The sequence below is a fragment of the Carcharodon carcharias genome, chromosome 31 (genome assembly GCF_017639515.1).
Source record: "Carcharodon carcharias isolate sCarCar2 chromosome 31, sCarCar2.pri, whole genome shotgun sequence".
NCBI lineage: Eukaryota > Metazoa > Chordata > Chondrichthyes > Lamniformes > Lamnidae > Carcharodon > Carcharodon carcharias.
Window position 1 is genome coordinate 5,845,764 of NC_054497.1, and position 19,984 is coordinate 5,865,747.

The 19,984-nt window shown below is 45.2% G+C and overlaps 2 protein-coding genes across 4 annotated transcripts in view; one reads left to right on the forward strand and one right to left on the reverse strand.

The window, feature by feature from the left end:
• The window catches only part of LOC121271696 (ras-related and estrogen-regulated growth inhibitor-like), a 206,725-nt gene extending 197,835 nt beyond the window's left edge, over window positions 1-8,890 (forward strand). The window contains exons 2-4 of the mRNA XM_041177857.1: window positions 4,664-4,720; window positions 6,421-6,494; window positions 6,829-8,890. Coding sequence (XP_041033791.1) covers window positions 4,664-4,720; window positions 6,421-6,494; window positions 6,829-7,308 — 611 coding nt within the window. The 3' untranslated portion in view covers window positions 7,309-8,890. The remainder of the gene's footprint in view (window positions 1-4,663; window positions 4,721-6,420; window positions 6,495-6,828) is intronic.
• A 264-nt stretch (window positions 8,891-9,154) lies between these two features.
• LOC121271640 (transportin-3-like) overlaps window positions 9,155-19,984 on the reverse strand; it is a 52,872-nt gene continuing 42,042 nt past the window's right edge. For 2 of the 3 annotated variants that reach the window (XM_041177742.1, XM_041177744.1), the window contains 3 exons: window positions 18,593-18,705; window positions 17,320-17,408; window positions 9,155-11,348 (listed from right to left, as the gene is read on the reverse strand). In XM_041177742.1, the coding sequence (XP_041033676.1) occupies window positions 17,348-17,408; window positions 18,593-18,705 (174 nt within the window). In that variant the 3' untranslated portion in view covers window positions 9,155-11,348; window positions 17,320-17,347. The remainder of the gene's footprint in view (window positions 11,349-17,319; window positions 17,409-18,592; window positions 18,706-19,984) is intronic. The other variant, XM_041177743.1, reaches the window with a different exon arrangement.

A 19,984-nucleotide genomic window follows, 5' to 3' on the forward strand; every position in this document is an offset into this window, starting at 1 on the left:
CAGTATAAGGAATGCACTATGTAACTGTGCAGAGTTACTGTTTGTTTAGCAGGGTAAGGATTGCACCATGTAACTGTGCAGAGTTACTGTTTGTTCAGCAGGGTAAGGATTGCACCATGTAGCTGTGCAGAGTTACTGTTTGTACAGCAGGGAAGGGATGCACTATGTAAATGTGCAGAGTTTCTTTTTGTTCAGCAGGTCAGGTATTGCACTATGTAACCATGCAGAGACATTGCTTATTCAGCAGGGTAAGGATTGCACTATGTAACTGTGCGGAGTTACTGTTTGTTCATCAGGGTAAGGATTGCACTATGTAAGTGTGCAGAGTTACTGTTTGTTCAGCAGCGTAAGGATTGCACTATGTAACTGGGCAGATTTACTATTTGTTCAGCAGAAAGGATTACACTATGTAACTGTGCAGAGTTACTGTTTGTTCAGCAGGGTAGGGATTGCACTATGTAACCGTGCAGAGAAACTGCTTGTTCAGCAGGGTAAGGATTGCACTATGTAACTGTGCCGAATTACTGTTTGTTCAGCAGGGAAGGGATGCACTATGTTACTGTGCAGTTACTGTTTGTTTAGCAGGGACAGGATTGCACCATGTAACTGTGCAGAGTTACTGTTTCTGCAGCATGGTAAGGATTGCACCATGTAACTGTGCAGAGTTACTGTTTGTTCAGCAGGGTAGGCACTCCACTATGTAACTGTGCAGAGTTTCCGTTTGTCTAGCAGCGTAAGGATTGCACTATGTAACTGAGCAGAGTTCCTATTTGTTCAGCAGAAAGGATTGCACTATGTAACTGAGCAGAGTTCCTATTTGTTCAGCAGAAAAGATTGCACTATGTAACTGTGCCGAATTACTGTTTGTTCAGCAGGGAAGGGATGCACTATGTAAATGTGCAGAGTTTCTTTTTGTCCAGCAGGGTAAGGATTGCACTATGTAACTCTGCACAGTTACTGCTTCTTCAGCAGGTTGAGGATTGCACTATGTAACTGTGCAGAGGTACTGTTTGTTCATCAGGGTTGGGAATGCTCTATGTAACTGTGCCGAGTTACTGTTTCTTCAGCAGTGTAAGGAATGCGCTATGTAACTGTGCAGAGTTACTGCTTGTTCAGCAGGGTAGGGATTCCACTATGTAACTGTGCAGAGTTTCCATTTGTCTAGCAGTGTAAGGATTGCACTATGTAACTGAGCAGAGTTCCTATTTGTTCAGCAGAAAGGATTACACTATGTAACTGTGCAGAGTTACTGTTTCTTCAGCAGTGTAAGGAATGCACTATGTAACTGTGCAGAGTTACTGTTTGTTCAGCAGGGTAGGGATGCACTATGTAACTGTGCAGAGTTACTGTTTCTTCAGCAGTATAAGGAATGCACTATGTAGCTGTGCAGAGTTACTGTTTGTTCAGCAGCGCAGGGATTGCACCATGTAACTGTGCAGAGTTACTGTTTCTGCAGCAGGGTAAGGATGGCACTATGTAAGTGTGCTGAGGTACTGTTAGTTCAGCAGGGTAAGCATTGCACCATGTAACCGTGCAGAGATACTGCTTGTTTAGCAGAGTAAGGATTGCACTATTTAACTGTGTATTATTACAGTTTCTTCAGCAGGGGCGTGATTGCACTATGTAACTGTGCACAGTTATTGCTTCTTCAGCAGGTTAAGGATTGCACTATGTAACTGTGCAGAGTTACTGTTTATTCAGCATTGTCAGGTTTGCACTATGTAACTGTGCAGAGTTACTGTTTGTTCAGCAGGGTAGGGATTGCACTATGTAACTGTGCTGAGTTACTGTTTATTCAGCAGGGTAAGAATTGCACTATGTATTGTGCAGAGTTACTGTTTGTTCAGCAATATAAGGATTGCACTATGTAACTGTGCAGAGTTACTGTTTGTTCAGCAGGGTAAGGATTGCACCATGTAACTGTGCAGAGTTACTGTTTATTCTGAAAGGTAAGGGTTTTACTGCAGAGAGTTCCTGTTTATTCTGCAGGGTACTAAGCGCCGAATAATTCCTTTCCACTTATTGTCTGTTGTCTCTCCAATCAGAATTTGTTACTGTTGGTTTTCAGTCTTTTCACCCCACTTTTCTCTCTGCCCAGTTCATTTTTCTATCCCTCAGAATACATCGTGGAGGGGTTACTTATTCAAGTTTGCAGTTAACTTTCATAAGCAGCGAAGCAAACATTGGAACTCCTGCTATCAGCTCCCAGACCTGTCTAAACTTAATCCGGTCTGTGGTCTGACTTTGGAAGAGACGGTAACCCCACACTTTCCCATCTCAGGTTTTCTTCAATGATTAATGCCACTGTTCCTGGTTTTATGTTGAAGTGGTAAAAAACAGGCTGTCGATTGGCTTCACGGTCTCTGCTTTCCTCTCTCTTCATCCATGCAGTGGGAGGTGGGAGTAGCCCTGTGTGCTTCTGTTAAAGTGAGGTGGGCAGTGAAGCAAGAGTTGGGGGGGTGGGGGCAAGTGGGGCGCAGTGGTGACACAGTAACCGATACCACAAGAGCTGGCTGGTTCAAGGAGTTCAATGACAAAAACTTGCATTGATGTAGTGCCCTTAGCACAATAAAACATCCCATGGCGTTCACAGGAGCTTACTCAGTTAAAACTTCACACGGAGCCAAATTTCAAAAAGGGGCAAAAGAGATCGGTGAAAGCGCATGGGTTTAGAGAGCTTCTCAAAAGAGGAAAGAGAGGCAGAGAGACAGAGGGGTTTAGGGGGGGAAATTCCAGAATTTGAGACCTGAGGAGGTTGAAGGGAACAGCCGTCAATGGAGGAGCAATTAAAATGGTGGATGCGTGAGAGGCCAGAATTGGAGGAACACAAAGATCTCAGGGAGCGGTAGGAGGTTACAGAGAATGGGAGGGGTGAGGCCATATGAGAGGAGTTGAACAAAAGGATTAGAACTTTGAACTGAAAAATGTAAACACCCATTGCTCATAGGACCAAACTTGTCCACAAGACAAATATTTTTAACAGATAATCCTAGAGATTGAATAGGGATCGATTATAATGGGACTTTGGAGACACAAGCAGGGGTGTAATAATATTGTGGTTACATTACTGAACTAGCAAGCTGGAATATTAATTCAAAGGACAGTGAGTTCAAATCTCAGCAAAACAGTTTAAGAATTTGAAATCAGTTTAAACGTAAAAATAAAAATCTGCTACAGTAAAAGTACTCATGAAATTGTCATAAGAATCCAACTGGTTCACTAATGTGCTTTAGGGAAGGAAATCTTCCATCCTTACCCATTCTGGGATATATGTGACTCCAGACCCACTCCAATATGGTTAACTCTTAACTGTACTCTGATGGTGGTGCACGGTGAGGGAGGGAGCTGGTGATGTAGTGGTAATGTCACTGGGCTAGTCATTCAGGGACTCAGGACACCATGGCAGCTGGTGAAATTTGAACTGAATTAATAAAAAAATCTGGAATTGAAAGCTTAACTCAGTAACAGTGAGAACCGCCAACGATTGTCGTAAAAACCCATCTAGTTCACCAATATCCTTCAGGGAAGGAAGCCTGCCATCCTTACCTGGTCTGGCTTACCTTTGACCCCAGACCCACAGCAATGTGGTTGACTCTTAACTGCCCTCAGAAATGGCAGAGCAAAGCCACTCAGTTCAAGGGCAATTAGGGATGGGCAACAAATGCTGGCCTCGCCACATCCCATGAAACAATGAATTTAATTGAAGTGGCCTGCCAACTTCTCAGGGTAACTAAGGATGAGCAATAAATGCCAACCTTGACAGCAGTGCCCATGTCCCAACGATTAAAAACAATTGCGCTAGTCGTTTCTACCTGTGTTTCTCCAAAACCTCAAGGAGCGAGTCCTTACGGGACACAATAAAGCAGGTTTTATCTCTACTCTGTGCGGATTACATCTGGGGCAGTTCAGCAGCTGAATTGGATGCTGGGAGGAAGTTTCCCCTGAAAGGGGGAGACTATAACTAGGGGGACAGTTTAAAAATAAGGGGTCTCTCATTTAAGACAGAGATGAGGAGGAATCTCTTCTCTGAGGGTCGTCAGTCTGTGGAATTCTCTTCCACAGAGAGCAGTGGAGGCTGGGTCATTGAATAGATTCAAGGCTGAGTTCGACAGATTTTTGATCTCTAGGGGAGTCAAGGGGGTTTGGGGGTGGGGTGGGGGGGAGGGTGCAGGAAAGTGGAGTTGAGGCCACACTCAGATCAGCCATGATCTTATTTGTTTTAAATTCATTTATGGGATGTTGTTGTCACTGGCCAGGCCAGCATTTATTGACCATCCCTAATTGTCCCCAAGAAGGTGCTACCTTCTTGTACTGCTGCAGTTCCTGTGGTGTAGGTACACCCACACTGCTGTTAGTGAATGGCGGAGTAGGCTCAAGGGGCCGAATGGCCTACTCCTGCTCCTATTTCTTATGATCTAATGTTAGCATCATGTAAACTTTTGATAGGATTAGATGAGGAGGGTGTTCATGTGGCATATAAACACCAGCATGGACCTGTTGGGCCAAATGGCCTGTTTCTGTGCTGGAAGATTCTTATGGAGCATCAGTCGCTCACAGAAATTTAAGTGATGCAAAGTACAGGGATCAGCTGTGCAGACAGGGTGAGGTCTCACAGAAAGAACCGTTGGCTTCACGTCTAACTCGCACACCTTTGCTTTTCCAGCAATCACTGTACGCTTCATAACTAAGAGATTCATCGGAGAATACGATCCAACTTTGGGTAAGTATGCACAGAATGGTTCCTGAAAAGACCCCTTCAGGAGGACTTTGCCCCTGTGTGCATCTGTGCCAGTGTGTGTCTGCTGCAGAGGTGTGTCAGATTTATAGCATTGCATTTATAGGTCAGTATATATGGGCTGGTACATGTGCCTCTGTGTTCTTGTTAGGATCTATAATTGCGTTAAACATCTAGCCAAATTGGACTCTCTGCACCACTCTGTCAGACCACCAGTAGCCAAATTATCTCACTGATATTGTGTCTATCACTGTGAAACAAACTGATATCAGCCGGAATGTCTGACTCCCACCCACAGCCTGTTCTAGCATGCAGGAAACAAGAGATTGACAGCTACAATATCTCACCTACATGCTGAAACCTGATAAAACTTCACGGGCAGGAGTGAAAATCAGCACCGCAGTCAGGAGATGCTTACAAACAATAGCGAGTATTCAGTAATCTCATTGCTGTGAGTCACAGGTGGGCAATGACATATAAAATGGCCCACCACTTGTTGCACTCCTCCCTCAGTGTTTACCTGTTAATCAGGCATTCTGCATCACAACTTGCACAGGCAATGCCACTTGCCTGGAAGAGTGAAGCTCAACACCACCCAGGACAAAGCAGCCCGCTTGATTGGCACCCCATCCACCACCTTCAACATTCACTCCCTCCAGAACTGACACGCATTGTCAGTACTACATACAATCTACAAGATCCACTGCAGCAACTCACCAAGGTTCTTTCAATGGCACATTCCAAATCCACAGCCTCTACCACCTGGAAGGATAAGGGCAACAGACACATGGGAACAGCACCACCTGCAAGTTCCCCTCCAAGCCACACACCATCCTGACTTGGAAATATATCACTGTTCCTTCACTGATGTAAGGTCAAAATCCTGGAACTCCCTCCCTAACAGCACTGTGGGTGTACCTACACCACATGGACTGCAGCGGTTCAAGAAGGCGGCTCATCACCCACCTTCTCAAGGGCAATGAGGGATGGGCAATAAAAAGTGCTGGCCCAGCCAGCGGTGCCCACATCCTGTGAAAAAATAAAAACTTATGCAACAAATGTGTAGTAAAATACCCCAAGGTCTTTCACAGGAGAGTCAAACAAAATTTGGCACTGAGTCACATAGGGAGAGGGAGGTCTTGTGGCGCAGTGGGTGGTGTCCCTGACCCTGATCCAGAAGCTGTGGTTTCAAGTCCCACTCCCGGACTTGATGGTCAAGGAACCATGAGACATCACTGGCATAACACAGCCAAACAGGTTTGAGTATCAACTTGTAAATCCTTCCAATACAGGTTTAATGGCAGGTGGTAAGAGTGGGAGAGATTCCTGTTCAGCCATGTGATGGAAAGAGAATTGGAGCATCTACCATCACTATCCATAACTCCAGGTTACAACATGCATGTAAAAGTGCACATGTTCACAGAAACTCAGACTCAGTGAACTGTAACACGCCACCATGTAAGGCGATATTAGGATAGATGACCAAATGCTTGGTTGTCAAAGTAGGTTTTAAAGGACTGACTTAGAGGAGAGAGAATTAGAGAGGTGAAAAAGGTTGAGGGGGGGAAATTTCAGAACTTAGAGACCAGTCAGTTAAAGGCACAGCCGCAATGTTGGATAAATGAAAATGAGAACAACCAGCAATTATTGTCTAACCTGTAACAAATGTTTCCCCTCGTTCACAGAAACGATATACAGACACGTGTCCTTGGTGGACGGGGAATGTGTGCAGTTTGAAGTTCTTGATACTGCAGGACAGGTAACGTAATCCAGCCTCACGAGGTCATTAGGAACAAGCGTCACTTCCTACAGAAACTGGGCTTCAAAGGGCATTCACTGATGAACAGGCAGAGAGATCCACGAGCGGAAAAACTTATTTATACGGCAACATTTTATGCTCTCAGGATGTCCTAAAGTGCGTTACAGCCAATGACATGGTTTGAAGTGTAGTCGCTGTTATAATGTGAGAAAGTGCAGCATCCAATTTGCACAGCAAGCTCGCACAATAAAATGAGATACTGGTCTGATAACCTGCTACTGTACCCCTCTCACAGTACACGGAAAGGGGATTAAAAAGTTTTTTTTTTGCATAGGAAGAAGATGCGATATTAATCGAGGAAAAGATCAAGTGGGCCGAGGGCTTCGTCATCGTCTACTCTGTGACGGACCGGTGTAGCTTCGATGAGGTTCTCAGGCTCCGGTTCTTGATCAGCCACATCCACGCTGGCTTGAAGCGGGGTCACAGTGATGCCCCACCCCCCGTGGTGATAGTCGCGAACAAGAAGGACCTTCAGTACGACCGAATGGTGACCACGGAGGAGGGCAGTGGCATCGCCCAGGCCCTCAAGTGCCTTTTCTTCGAGATCTCAGCCCGTGACAGCTACGAGGAGACAGTAGCAGTCTTTAATTTGCTTTACCGGGAGATGGCGGCCAGCGGAGTGCTGTCAACCTTACGGCGAAAGGTCTCCTCCAAACTGATGGACAAGATACCCAGGATCCCCTCAACCGCCACCATGAGCTTATCCACACGGAGTTTCAGCTTGAGCTCTGTAAAGGATTTCTTAAGCGATTAACTTCTTTCATCTTGTGAATCAGCTACCAAAAAGGCTTGCCTTAGTATTGCGGGCACAGTTCATCCCAAAGTGTTTTACAGCTAATGAAGTACTTTTTTTTTTGAAGTGTAGTCACTGCTATAATATAGGAAATGTGACTGACAATTTATGCACAGCAAGTGTCCACAAATAGCAATGTTAAGCATTTGTCGTTAAGGGCTAAATTTTGGCCGGGACACTGGGAAGAAATCTTCTACTCTTCTTTGAATAGTGCCATGGGATCTTTTACATTCACTCAAGAAGGTAGATGGAGCTTCAGTTAATACCTTATCTGAAATAAGACTGCTTTGCTATCAGGCTGACTCAACGCTTCTTTTCCTAGTGACCCTCAGCAGCCTGTTGCATGTCCATCATATGGTTACATTTGAAGCTTGTTGAACACAGGAGGGATTCAATGAGTCGATTGGCCTCCTTCTGTCCCGTGCTGACTATAAATGGGGGCTTTTTAAAAAAAAATGGAAATAAAGTTAAAGGATAACGAGAGCCTTTGCAAGTCCATTGAATTGTCTTAACATTCTGAAAGTGATCAAAATATTTTCCTTTCCTCTTAGCTGGATAGATGCAGTAAAATTCCACGTGGAGTGAATTAGTTGAATTTTTATGCCAATCCTGCAGTTTTTATGATCGCTATTTCCCCCGGGAGAGCTCACCAATTAGATCAATGTATTTTAGTGTCAGTAGAACCAGAGATGAGGGGAATAAGCAATTAAAGTTAGCAAGAGAGGGGTCTGCAGGCATAATCTGCTCTTACTGAGGATAAATGCCAGCACAAAGCCCTTGGATCGAAGTTGTTGTTTTTGGCTGTGTGGTCTTAGGTATGTAGTTATGTACTAGACTGGGCATAAATTGCGAGGGAACAGAGGTAATCCACAGAGAAACTGTTGCACCATAATTACCAAATGTAACTTGTATACGTGTACAGAGTGCAGGCAGAGGGAAGAGGTGGCTGGGGGTAGTGGAGAATAATCAGATAGAAGCAGCCCATTAATGGTTGTGGATACACAAACAAACACACAGCCCAGGCAGAATTTCTCACACTGCCAGGATGAGGTTGACCATTCCCAGATATGAGCTACTCATGGAGTTGGACTGAGGGAGAAAGGGGCATAATCTGATTAAGGGACAATAATTCTTTGCAAGCATTAACATGGGAAGGATCAAAAAGAAAAACTTAAACAGGTAAAAGTTACCCATACAACTGGGAGGACATATCCGATCAAGAGATATATATTAATAGAGAAAAGGAAGCTCCCCTAAGGGCAATAGGGAACAAAATATTTTTGGATTAAAAATAGACACACAAGCAGCAACATTTTGTTCCAAAGTTTAATATTAAAAAATTCTGTACACTGGCACATACTAAGTCTGTCTGTACCACCACTAAACACAGACAAAATGACTCATATGAATCAGACAACACAGCACAAGTGTTTAAATTAACTCACATTTGAAAGGACTGCACAGTACACCATGAACAAGCCATTTGCGTTTAACATCTTTCGCTTTTAAACTGCTGCAAAACTGAAAAAATAGAAGTTGTTCTGAATTTGTTTAAGCCAGTTATTAAAAAAAAAAACTTTTAAAACCCATCACCAGCTTTGTTTTACTTTTTCCCAGATTGGGTGTCATTTGTATTCGACTGATGACTGCAGGCACCGGTTGCCGTTGCTATCTGCCTATACTTGACAGCTTTCAGTGATGGAATGAGAAAGTGGCGACTGGGGCACCTCAACAGTGGTATCCCAGTCCAGTGTCTTCTGCCGCACCTGCTCCCCCACCCACCCACCCAACCCCCCTGCCACCACCACCATCATCCACCCACTCCAAAATCAGCACAAGATTTTACTGTGCATGCATCTTCAGTTCATCAGACTGCATTGCATTGCATACTATTTAATCCCAGTCAAGAAGAGTACCTGATTGGCATGCCCTGTTGGGTAATGAGCCCTTGAGTTAAGGTCATGGTGATTTGTTGCTGCAGTAGCGATGGACAATAACTGTAGATTGCTGTGTGACCCTTGCTATTCTGCAGTTGTGGCTGTCATGGTACTGGTGTCGATGCGCTGTCAATGACCATTTGTTGCAGACTCCAGAGTGTGGGCCTTCTGGCCTTCCAATGGGGTTTGGAGGTCCAGGTTCTGTTCCAGGATTTGGTGAAGGGATCTAAAATAAATTCAACCCCAAGGGCCTGCTGCATCCTTTACCCTGTCGAGTGCCAGCACTAGGAGTACTGTGCAGATTTCACCAACGGCAAATTGCCAAGGTGGAGTGACATGGAAGAACACCTGCACAGAGACAGGGGCAAAAATGCAACCCTCAAAATAACAGCATTCAACCAGTATCAGAGATCTTTAAAAAAAAAAATATCCCTCCCAGTACCCACTTGAAGGCAATGTTCACTATAACTTAATCATTACCCTCACCACCCACTCCCCCCAATTTTACTGGCTGCCACTGCTGATGAGATCACACAACTTGCCCAAGTTAGCTATCGTCAGAAACCTTTAATGGGGTAAGCAGGTGGTTTTGGGTTCTTTTAAAAAAAGAAACTCATAAACGTGTCCCTTTATATTACGATCAGTGCCTGTTGCATCTTCAGCACTCATGGCAGAAAGTAACAGAATCTCAATGATAACCGTTCTTAAATAATGATGTGCCCTCAATGCAGGAGAATAATGTGGAGGATTGAAGGGGGAGGCGGGGAGGGGTGTGTTCAGTGTAAATAATTCTTAATCTATTTAGGGGTTATTTTTGTGATTGAGCCCCCCACCACGCTGTGCCAGATTTGGTGCCCTTTGGCATCAAAGTGTTGGTTTCCGATGATCCACTGGGAAGCTTGGGAAAAAGCAACAAATTTGTACTTGTATGGCTCTCAAAGGAGCCAGAACACAGTGACCCAGCGCACGCCAAAGAAATTCAGTCACTTATCTAGTTAAATGCAGAGACCACCTAGCTCACAGAAGTCCAGCAAATACCAAATATGATTAAGAATCAATTCATTTTAAGGTGGAGGAGCATGTGAGAGGAATAATGACATCATGGGGAAACATTAATGAGCTGTGACTATTGCTGTGGAATCTTTAATGCCCACCAAAATTGGTGGACCTCTTTTTGATGAGTCTACTGAAAGACAGCCCTCCTCCTCAGCACTGCAGTCAGCCTATATTTAATGCATTCAGGCCCTGGAATGGACTCAAACCAATGACCTTCTGACTTAAGGTGAGAATGGTACGAGCTGAGCCAAACTGCTGATCAAGTCACCCAAGCCGGGAAAAGTTAAGTCACGTGAATGTTTTGGGCCAGAAGTTGTTTAATCAGATGACACATCTCTGGATGAATACTAAGGCCAGCCCCAATCATCAAAATCTTTGCATCCTCCAGACAAACCCAGTATATTAGTGCAAGAGACTCAATAGTGGAGATTCAAATTGGGGCAACAATAACTTCACTTTTTGACTGATGGGGGATGGGAAGACAGACAGTACATCATTTACATGACAATACTTGCCCCCTCCCCAACCAACACTATCCTCCTTAAGAGCGAATTTTACAATTCAATCACACCTTATTTTAACTCAATATATTCTAGTGCTTATTTGAGTGAATACTGTGCAGTTTATACAGAATAACTCCCTCTGCCTCAGTCATCTGAGCAAAATCCAATACAACATTGAGCTATCGCCACCCTGGAGAATGACCATTTCTGTTGCCAGTATTAAAACAAGGTGCAACTGTAACAGACAATTTCATTGGATGAATTCATCTAGATCGAGGCAAACATGACACCATCCTCTGATTTTGAAGCCACGATAGCTGGATCAGATCTGTCCCCCTTTCCCCACCCACCCCCCGTCCTTCTGTACAAGCCCTTGTGGAATCCAGCCCTTTCAGGTGGAAAGTACACTGTTCTCTCTTCACTCCTGTTTAAGTGAGTGTCAAGCAATTTATTCCTCTCTCATTTAACGGTGCCTCTGTGTCCAGGATAGGGACTTTGTACATAACTAGAGGGGAAAAAAAGACATACAGAATTAGTGGATGCCACCTTTTCCCTAAATTCTTCCATCTTATCCCAACTTACAGCACAGAAACAGGCCATTTGGCCTAACTGGTCTATGCTGGTGTTTATGCTTCTCACAAATCTCCTTGAACCCCTCTTCATCTCACCCTATCAACATACCCCTTTCTTCCTCATGTATTTCCTCACAAATGCATTTTTAGTGTTCGCCTCAATGCCTGGAGGAGCAAGTTCCACATTCTAAACCATCTCTGGGTAAAGACATTTCTCGAATTCCCTATTGGAGTTATTCCTTATATTCACAACCCCAAATGCCAGCCCCTCCCCACTCTTTCCTTTACCCCTCTCCTGAAGATATAGACTTTTACTAAGTGGCTAGCAGGAGTCGGAGGTGGTGGGTGGGGGTCAAGGAATGGGAATCGTGGCTGGTTTTCACTGTTCTCTAACCCCAAGAACCGGGTTCCATTGTTGCACTGCCACCCCAGCCAATGGTCTAACTCAGCTGCAGATCCCTGGTCTCCCTTAATTGCTACACCCAGTGGTGCCTGCTCCCACCTGACCATTGGAAGCAACTTATTATCCGCCCTCTCTCTTGGCGCTGCACTATAACTGACCACTGTCCTCAACACAAAGCCCCTATGGGACCCTCAGTGCGCAGCTTTACTTTAGGCTGAACAAACAAGGGATGCAGCCAAAGCAATATATTTTCTTCCATTAAGTCACCAAACAAACATTGGAGTCATTGCTACATCCTACCTGTGGCTGATTGATGTTTGCAATGTGTATCCCAGAGAAGCCAGTCAGATGGAAATGGGTCAAGAAACACAAAAGGGAATGCATGGAACAGGTCGAGAGCTGGCACTTCATTGTATGTGGACCAATGTCAGGGCCATCGCAGACATTTCTGCACAGTTAGTACCACGCACCTACAATTCATTACATTATATGATTGAAGATTAGATTTGAACTAAGTCAGGAAAGCAAAAAATTTGTACTCTCTCATTATCAACAGAACACTCCATTTTCCAACTGCTTACTCTACATTCTGATGGCCATAGGCAGTTACCCTGCACAAGAAGTTGAGTCTCGTGACTCAATTTGGGCCCTTGATCCTTGCAGCTAGATACTTTAAAATCCTTCCAACCCCTACCCTCAGTGGTAAACTACACTATAAAACACTCAACCCTACTGTCTGCCTGATACCAATATTTCCAAAATACTTTCACTACCCCATCACCTACCCAAATCAATAAACCCCAGCAACCAGCACGGATGTTATTTCATAGGAACATAGGACTTTCCTATGCACCAGTATGAGTGCATGTCCAACAACACTCAACAAGTTCAACACCATCCAGGACAAAGCAGCCTGCTTGATTGACCATCCGCAACCTTCAACACCCACTCCCTCCAGCACCAACGCACAGCAGCAGCAGTGTGCACCATCTGCAAGATGCACTGCATTAACTCAGCAAGGCTCCTTTGACTGCACCTTTCAAACCCGTGACCTCTACCATCTAGAAGGACAAGGGCAGCAGACACATGGGAACACCACCACCTGCAAGGTCCCCTCCAAGCAACTCACCATCCTGACTTGGAAATATATCACCGTTCCTTCACTGTCGCTGGGTCAAAATCCTGGAACTCCCTCCCTGACAGCACTGTGGCTGTACCTACACCACATGGATTGCAGCGGTTCAAGAAGGCAGCTCACCACCACCTTCTCAAGGGCAATTAGGGATGGGCCATAAAAACGCTGGCCTAGCCAGTGACACCCACATCCTGTGAAATATATTTTTAAAAATTCACCCCTTCATCTGCCTTGGGCAGGCTCTTATCACCTCATTCCTAACCCTTTTATCAACAACACCTGTACCTGCTTTACTACTCCATCACAACTCATTGACCCCCTCCAAATCCTAATGACCAACTTCTTAATACCCAAACTCTTCAATCTAAACCCAGCCAATTCAGATTCTCAACAGCTCCAGTGCTGTGGCTCATGATAATATGCATTGAATTTCTGCCACCCAACAGAAAATTCAAATCCCAGTCAAAATTATCTTTTCCAGAAGCTTGACATCGATACAAGTCTTTCCGTCGATAATCACACCCCACAGGAGTAGGCACAATCACCTAGAACAGGACAGTCCAAGCTAATGTTTGAGAGCTACACTGATGTCCAGCAGGAAGCTTCGGGGGCCACACAGAGTTTGAATTCCAGTTTCTAACACTTTTTTTAATTCATTCATGGGATGTAGGGATTATTGGCTAGGCCAGCATTTATTGCCCCTCGCTAATTGCCCTCGAGACAGTAGTGGTGAGCTGTATTCTTGAACTGCTGCAATCCATGTGGTGTAGGTACACCCACATTGCTGTAAGGGAGGGAGTTCCAGGATTTTGACCAGAGACAATGAAGGATCAGCGATATATTCCCAAGTCAGGATGGCTTGGAGGGGAACTTCCAGGTGGTGGTGTCCCCATGTGTCTATTGCCCTTGTCCTTCTAGATGGTAATGGTCACGGGTTTGGAAGATGCTGTCGAAGAAGCCTTGGTGAGTTGCTGCAGTGCAAGTTGTAGATGGTACACACACTGCTGCCACTGTGCGCCAGTGTTGGAAGGAGTGAGTGTTTGTGGAAGGGGGGCCAATCAAGTGGGCTGCTTTGTCCTGGATGGTGTCAAACTTTGAGTGTTGTTGGAGCTGCACTCATCCAGGCAAGCGGAGAGTATTCCATCACACTCCTGACTTGTGCCTGGTAGATGGTGGACAGGCTTTGGGAGGTCAGGAGGTGAGTTATTCACTGCAGGATTCCTAGCCTCTGATCAGCTCTTGTAGCCACAGTATTTATGTGTCTAGTCCAGTTCAGTTTCTGGTCAATGGTAACCCCCTCAGGATTTTGATATTAGAGGATTCAGCGATGGTAATGCCATTGAATGTCATGGGGCAATGGTTAGATTTTCTCTTGTTGGAGATGGTCATTGCCTGGTACTTGTGTGGCAGAAATGTTATTTGTTGTTCATACTAACAGATCTTGATGTTTTAATTTGGGAATTATCCACCAAGGACGCAGTGTTGCTTAGAAACAAAACACCAACCCCTCCCAAACCTTCAGGCCCACAAAGTTAACACAGGATTAACTAACAGAGGGGAAATAAGCACCAACATGATGGGAGTTGCTGGGTCTAAGAAGTGCACAGGTTGGACTCTAATGTCCTAGAAAGCAGACACATCTCAAATAACGTGACCTACCTGCTTTCATAGTCGGATTTAAGCAGAACTTTAATATAATTTGTCACTTACATAAATCGTAATAACTTGGCATCATTTAGCAATAAAGAACACCGTGAATTTACGACTGGGATGTGAATAGATGCCACCAACTAGCGAAAGGCAGATACATAAACAGGTGCTTTTCAGTAACAGGAAACAGTTGAGGGTCAGGCATTGCCCCATTGTTCCTCAGGGTGCATGGACCGTGAATCAATGGGGTGTGCAAATGTAGCAAGAGAGCTTTCTTTTTCTACATTTAGATGATGTTTCAGAGCCTGAAGGATGCATGGGATCAAGCATCAGCTTATTAATGAATTAGTAGCTGCTGATGAGGTGTACTTATCCACAGCATGGAGGAGAGAGCTGCTTCATCTCTCTGTTCGGCCTCAATCAAAAACATAAACATATATGGCCAGAGGGAAATCATTATGCTAGGGAGAGGGTTGGGGGAAAGCTTGAGTGTTACCCACAGTTTTCCTGATGGCTTCGGTTGGTAAAAGCTGTGCCTAATTTAACTGTACTAAGCAAATTCAATACAGGGCTCAGTTAGTTGATCGCAACCAAGGTTCCATATCAGTCAGTGAGGGCTACAACTGACCTGGGTCAGGCGTGGGGTGGGGGGGTGAAATCAGCCAGAACTCCTGCTCTCTTCTGCAAATTGTGTGTGTATAGGCATCAGGTAAGATGATGGTCAGGGTGGGCTTGATACCTCCACAGCTTTATCAAGGCCTAACTTAGCTCCTAAGTGAGGAATTGCAACTTGGGCAAAGTACGAGGCACCCATCAAACGAAAGAGACAAGGAGAGAAAGTTAAGACACTTCACTCGATCCATTACATTTGAGGGAAGTCCACACCTCGTATTTCCAATAGCTCGAGTGAGATTGCACAAAAAAGTGGCACCACACATTAAATGTAACATCTATTGGTCACACTTGAATTGTAAGATCCTAATCTGCAGCTCAAATCCAAGTTGCAACATTGTGCTGCTCTTCAAGTGAAGGGTTTCATTAAAATTATGCACAGGCCAAACAGATAAGTGGGAAGAAGAGGCTCACCCAGTGTCACAGGAAATGGCAATTTAATAATGGCATTTTCAATCATGGGCTGAGTGAGACGTGCACATACACACAGTTCCCAACACGATAGTGATCAAGGAGCCTTGCTGATTTTTCCCTTTTCCTAGCCTAAAGGCACCGAACACCATTACAGCAACTCCCCCAGCTCTCCTACTGAGATTCAGCTGACTTGGCACTGGTTTAGGGACCCTCCCAGTCTGTGTGGCCTTCAGCCATACAAACAGTGCATTTAACCACATACATCATTGGGATATATATGGGAACCTCACAACTTTTATCAATTTGATTGCTAGCAAACGGGGAAATGTCTGAGCTCCCTCATGTTAAACTAAGGCAGCCTGCAATTTTGAGCCAGGCTTGGTGGCATTACTCCTCTCGCAACCCACATACTTTTGGTTAAGATTTCAGTCCACCAGGAAAACCCACTGGCCATTTCTTAATATTTATTAAGCTTCCTGGATGCCGCCTGTGTTTATATCCAGGCGTCATTAATGCTGAGCGAGTTAGGAGACAGGAAGGCAGCTCATTTGGTCAGGCATTTAAATGGTCGGGGCATTGGTGTGGAAAATTGCTGCACTCCACCCCACGGCAATCAGAAGGCAGCGACCACAAACCCTCCATCTGCCAATTCCCTTCAACGGGTCATCTCCGAAGAGTAAAGAGATCAAGCGGTTTAGCACAGAATGCTTGGCTGAGGGGAGTCACAGCCATATCAACACAAACAGACTTGAGTCAGTCGACCGACCACTCAGTAAGTATGTCGTCACCACCTCACAAGAGTCATCTGAGTTCACAAGGATAGCAAGAAAAAGCATTGCAGCCTGGTCACAGCTTGACACAATGAAGGAGAGAGATGGGTTAAAGAAGATTTATTCAAAGCAATTCCCCTCTTTGCAGAAGAAAACGAGTTTAAAATTATTTCAGAAACATGGGAAGATTTACAGTGCCGGGGGGGAGGCCATTTGGCCCATTGTGCCTATGCTGGTCAAAAAAACAAGATATCCAGTCTAATCCCATCTCCCAGCTCTTGCCCCATAGCTCTGTAGGCTATGGCACTGAGTGCATAGCCAAGATTTTTTTTTAAAGCATAATGAAGGTTTCTGCCTCTAGCAACCCTTCCAGCAGTGAGTTCTAGAACCCGCTGCCAACTGTGTGAAATAAGATTACTCAATTCCCCTCTAATCCTTCCACCAGCTACTGTATACCCTTGGTCCCTGGTTAATGATCGCTCCTTTAATGGAAAGAGATCCCTCCTGCCCTCTGCATCTAGGCCCCTCAATTTTATGCACCTCAGCTTCACCTTAGAGAAAAAGAAATCCTGTTGATTTGGAGACACAGCAGTGCCTTGTTGCTGGACCATGTTGGCAATGTAAGTTACCCAAATGAGCAGCAGCAGCTCTACTGCCAGTGAAACGTCACGGCTTCGATGTGCTCGACAGCAGCCAGGGATCTTCCCGATCCCACAAAGCCGCGCTAGGAAAAGGAACGTAAATTCCCCAGCTGGGCTGGCTCCCGAGTATTTCTCAGGTCATTCCACTTGTGCCGTGCGGATAGTTTCTACAAGCCCGGCTGGATAAACACTGCCCCTTGCCTCGGAAAAGCAACTTACATAATACCTCCTTGGTAACTTGATGACGCTATCTGTAGAACCCGGAGAATTCCATTAGGGACCAACCTATCATTGTAGCATCTTCAGCGCTGCAGGGAAAAAGATGGCCAGTGAGTGCTTTATGTTTTAAGAATAAGTTTCCTTCGTTAAAATCCGATCACCAAAACTTTTAACCTGCACTTATATATAACACCTCTAATGGAACAAAACATGCCCAGCTGTTCGGCCTACTAAGACGGTGTGCTGTGGGAGAGTTTGGGAGTAAGGTTGGTTGGTGACTGAGGAATGGAGCATTAACCCAGGCATGGACTAGACAGACCAAGTGGCCTGTTTGAGCCAGTGGTTTTTAGGGAGGCTTCTGAAAGTGCAAGGAAAGACTTGCATTTATATAGCACCTTTCATGACCACCAAATAGCCCAAAGTGCTTTACAGTTAATGATGTACAGTTAATAAAGTGTAGTCACCGTTTGTAATATAGGAAACATGGCAGCCAATTTTCGCACAGCCATGTGATGATGGCTAGATAATCTGTTTTTATGTTGGTTTAAGGATAAATATTGGCCAGAGTGCCAGAGATAACTTCGCTGCTCTTCTCCGAAATTAGTGCCATGTGTTCTTTTATGCCCCCTCAGCAAACGAGGCCTTGGTTTAAGATCTCATCCAAAAGGCGGCACCTCTGACGTTGCAGCACTGCCTCAGTACTGCACTGGGTATCAGCCAATTGTAAAACCCTTAATGTCACTGTGGCTGGTATCTCACCACAGACCAGGTATCAAACCCAACATCTCCTACATGCTACTCAGCTATTCACCAAAACTCAAATTAGTCTACAGGGAGCCATGAGGATACAGGTACATGTACAAGTGCTACTAAGCACGCTTCGTGACCAGTTTGTTATATCGGTGTACTTTCAGATGAAACTTTAAACCAAGTCCCCAGGTAGACATAAAAGATCCCATCGCTCCATTTGAAAAGTCAGTGAACTTTCCTGGTGTTCTGGCCAACATTTATCCATCAGCCAACCCTAAAACAGATTATCTAGTTGTTTATCATATTACTGTTTGTGGGATTTCACAGGGTGCAAACTGGCTGCCAAGTTTCCTTACAGGACAATGGGGTGGGGCTCACACTTAATTGGCTTTGGGATGTACGGATGGTGTGAAATGTGTTATATAAATGCAAGTTCTTTCATTATCTATCGCCGGATTTGTGTGTGATAATAACACTGATGCTCAAGTATAATTCGCAACTGGTTAGTAACGCTTGCACATACCACATAACCTGCTTGTGGAACTCCGTCACTTGCTTCTCTGTCGCTGTAATAGCCCCAGCTGAAAGCTCCTTCGGGAGGGCTTTGAGAGCATCCTCCAGCCACCGACAGAACGTCTGGTTTCACATACATCAAAACAAAGCACGTTATTGACCTAAGAACAAAAAACTGCGGATGCTGGAAATCCAAAACAAAAACAGAATTACCTGGAAAAACTCAGCAGGTCTGGCAGCATCGGCGGAGAAGAAAAGAGTTGACATTTCGAGTCCTCATGACCCTTCAACAGAACTGAGTGAATATTAGGAGAGGGGTGAAATATAAGCTGGTTTAAGGCGGGTGGGGGGAGAGAAGTTGGGGGGGGTGTGGTTGTTGGGACAAGCAAGCCGTGATAGGAGCAGATAATCAAAAGATGTCACAGACAAAAGAACAAAGAGGTGTTGAAGGTGGTGAAATTATCTAAACAAATGTGCTAATTAAGAATGGATGGCAAGACACACAAGGTACAGCTCTAGTGTAGGTGAGGTGGAAAGACTAACAGGGCATAAAAAGTATAGATTTAAAAATAATGGAAATAGATAGGAAAAGAAAAATCTATATAAATTATTGGAAAAAACAAAAGGGAGGGGGAAGAAACGGAAAGGGGGTGGGGATGGAGGAGGGAGTTCAAGATCTAAATTGTTAAATTCAATATTCAGTCCGGAAGGCTGTAAAGTGCCTAGTCGGAAGATGAGGTGCTGTTCCTCCAGTTTGCGTTGGGCTTCACTAGAACAATGCAGCAAGCCAAGGACAGACATGTGGGCAAGAGAGCAGGGTGGAGTGTTAAAATGGCAAGCGACAGGGAGGTTTGGGTCTTTCTTGCGGACAGACCGCAGGTGTTCTGCAAAGCGGTCACCCAGTTTACCTTTGGTCTCTCCAATGTAGAGGAGACCGCATTGGGAGCAACGAATGCAGTAGACTAAGTTGGGGGAAATGCAAGTGAAATGCTGCTTCACTTGAAAGGAGTGTTTGGGCCCTTGGACGGTGAGGAGAGAGGAAGTGAAGGGGCAGGTGTTGCATCTTTTGCGTGGGCATGGGGAGGTGCCATAGGTGGGGGTTGAGGAGTAGGCGGTGACGGAGGAGTGGACCAGGGTGTCCCGGAGGGAACGATCCCTGCGGAATGCCGCCAGGGGGGGTGAAGGGAAGATGTGTTTGGTGGTGGCATCATGCTGGAGTTGGCGGAGGATGATCCTTTGAATGCGGAGGCTGGTGGGGTGATAAGTGAGGACAAAGGGGACCCTATCATGTTTCTGGGAGGGAGGAGAAGGCATGAGGGCGGATGTGTGGGAGATGGGCTGGACACGGTTGAGGGCCCTGCCAACTACCGTGGGTGGAAAACCTCGGTTACGGAAGAAGGAG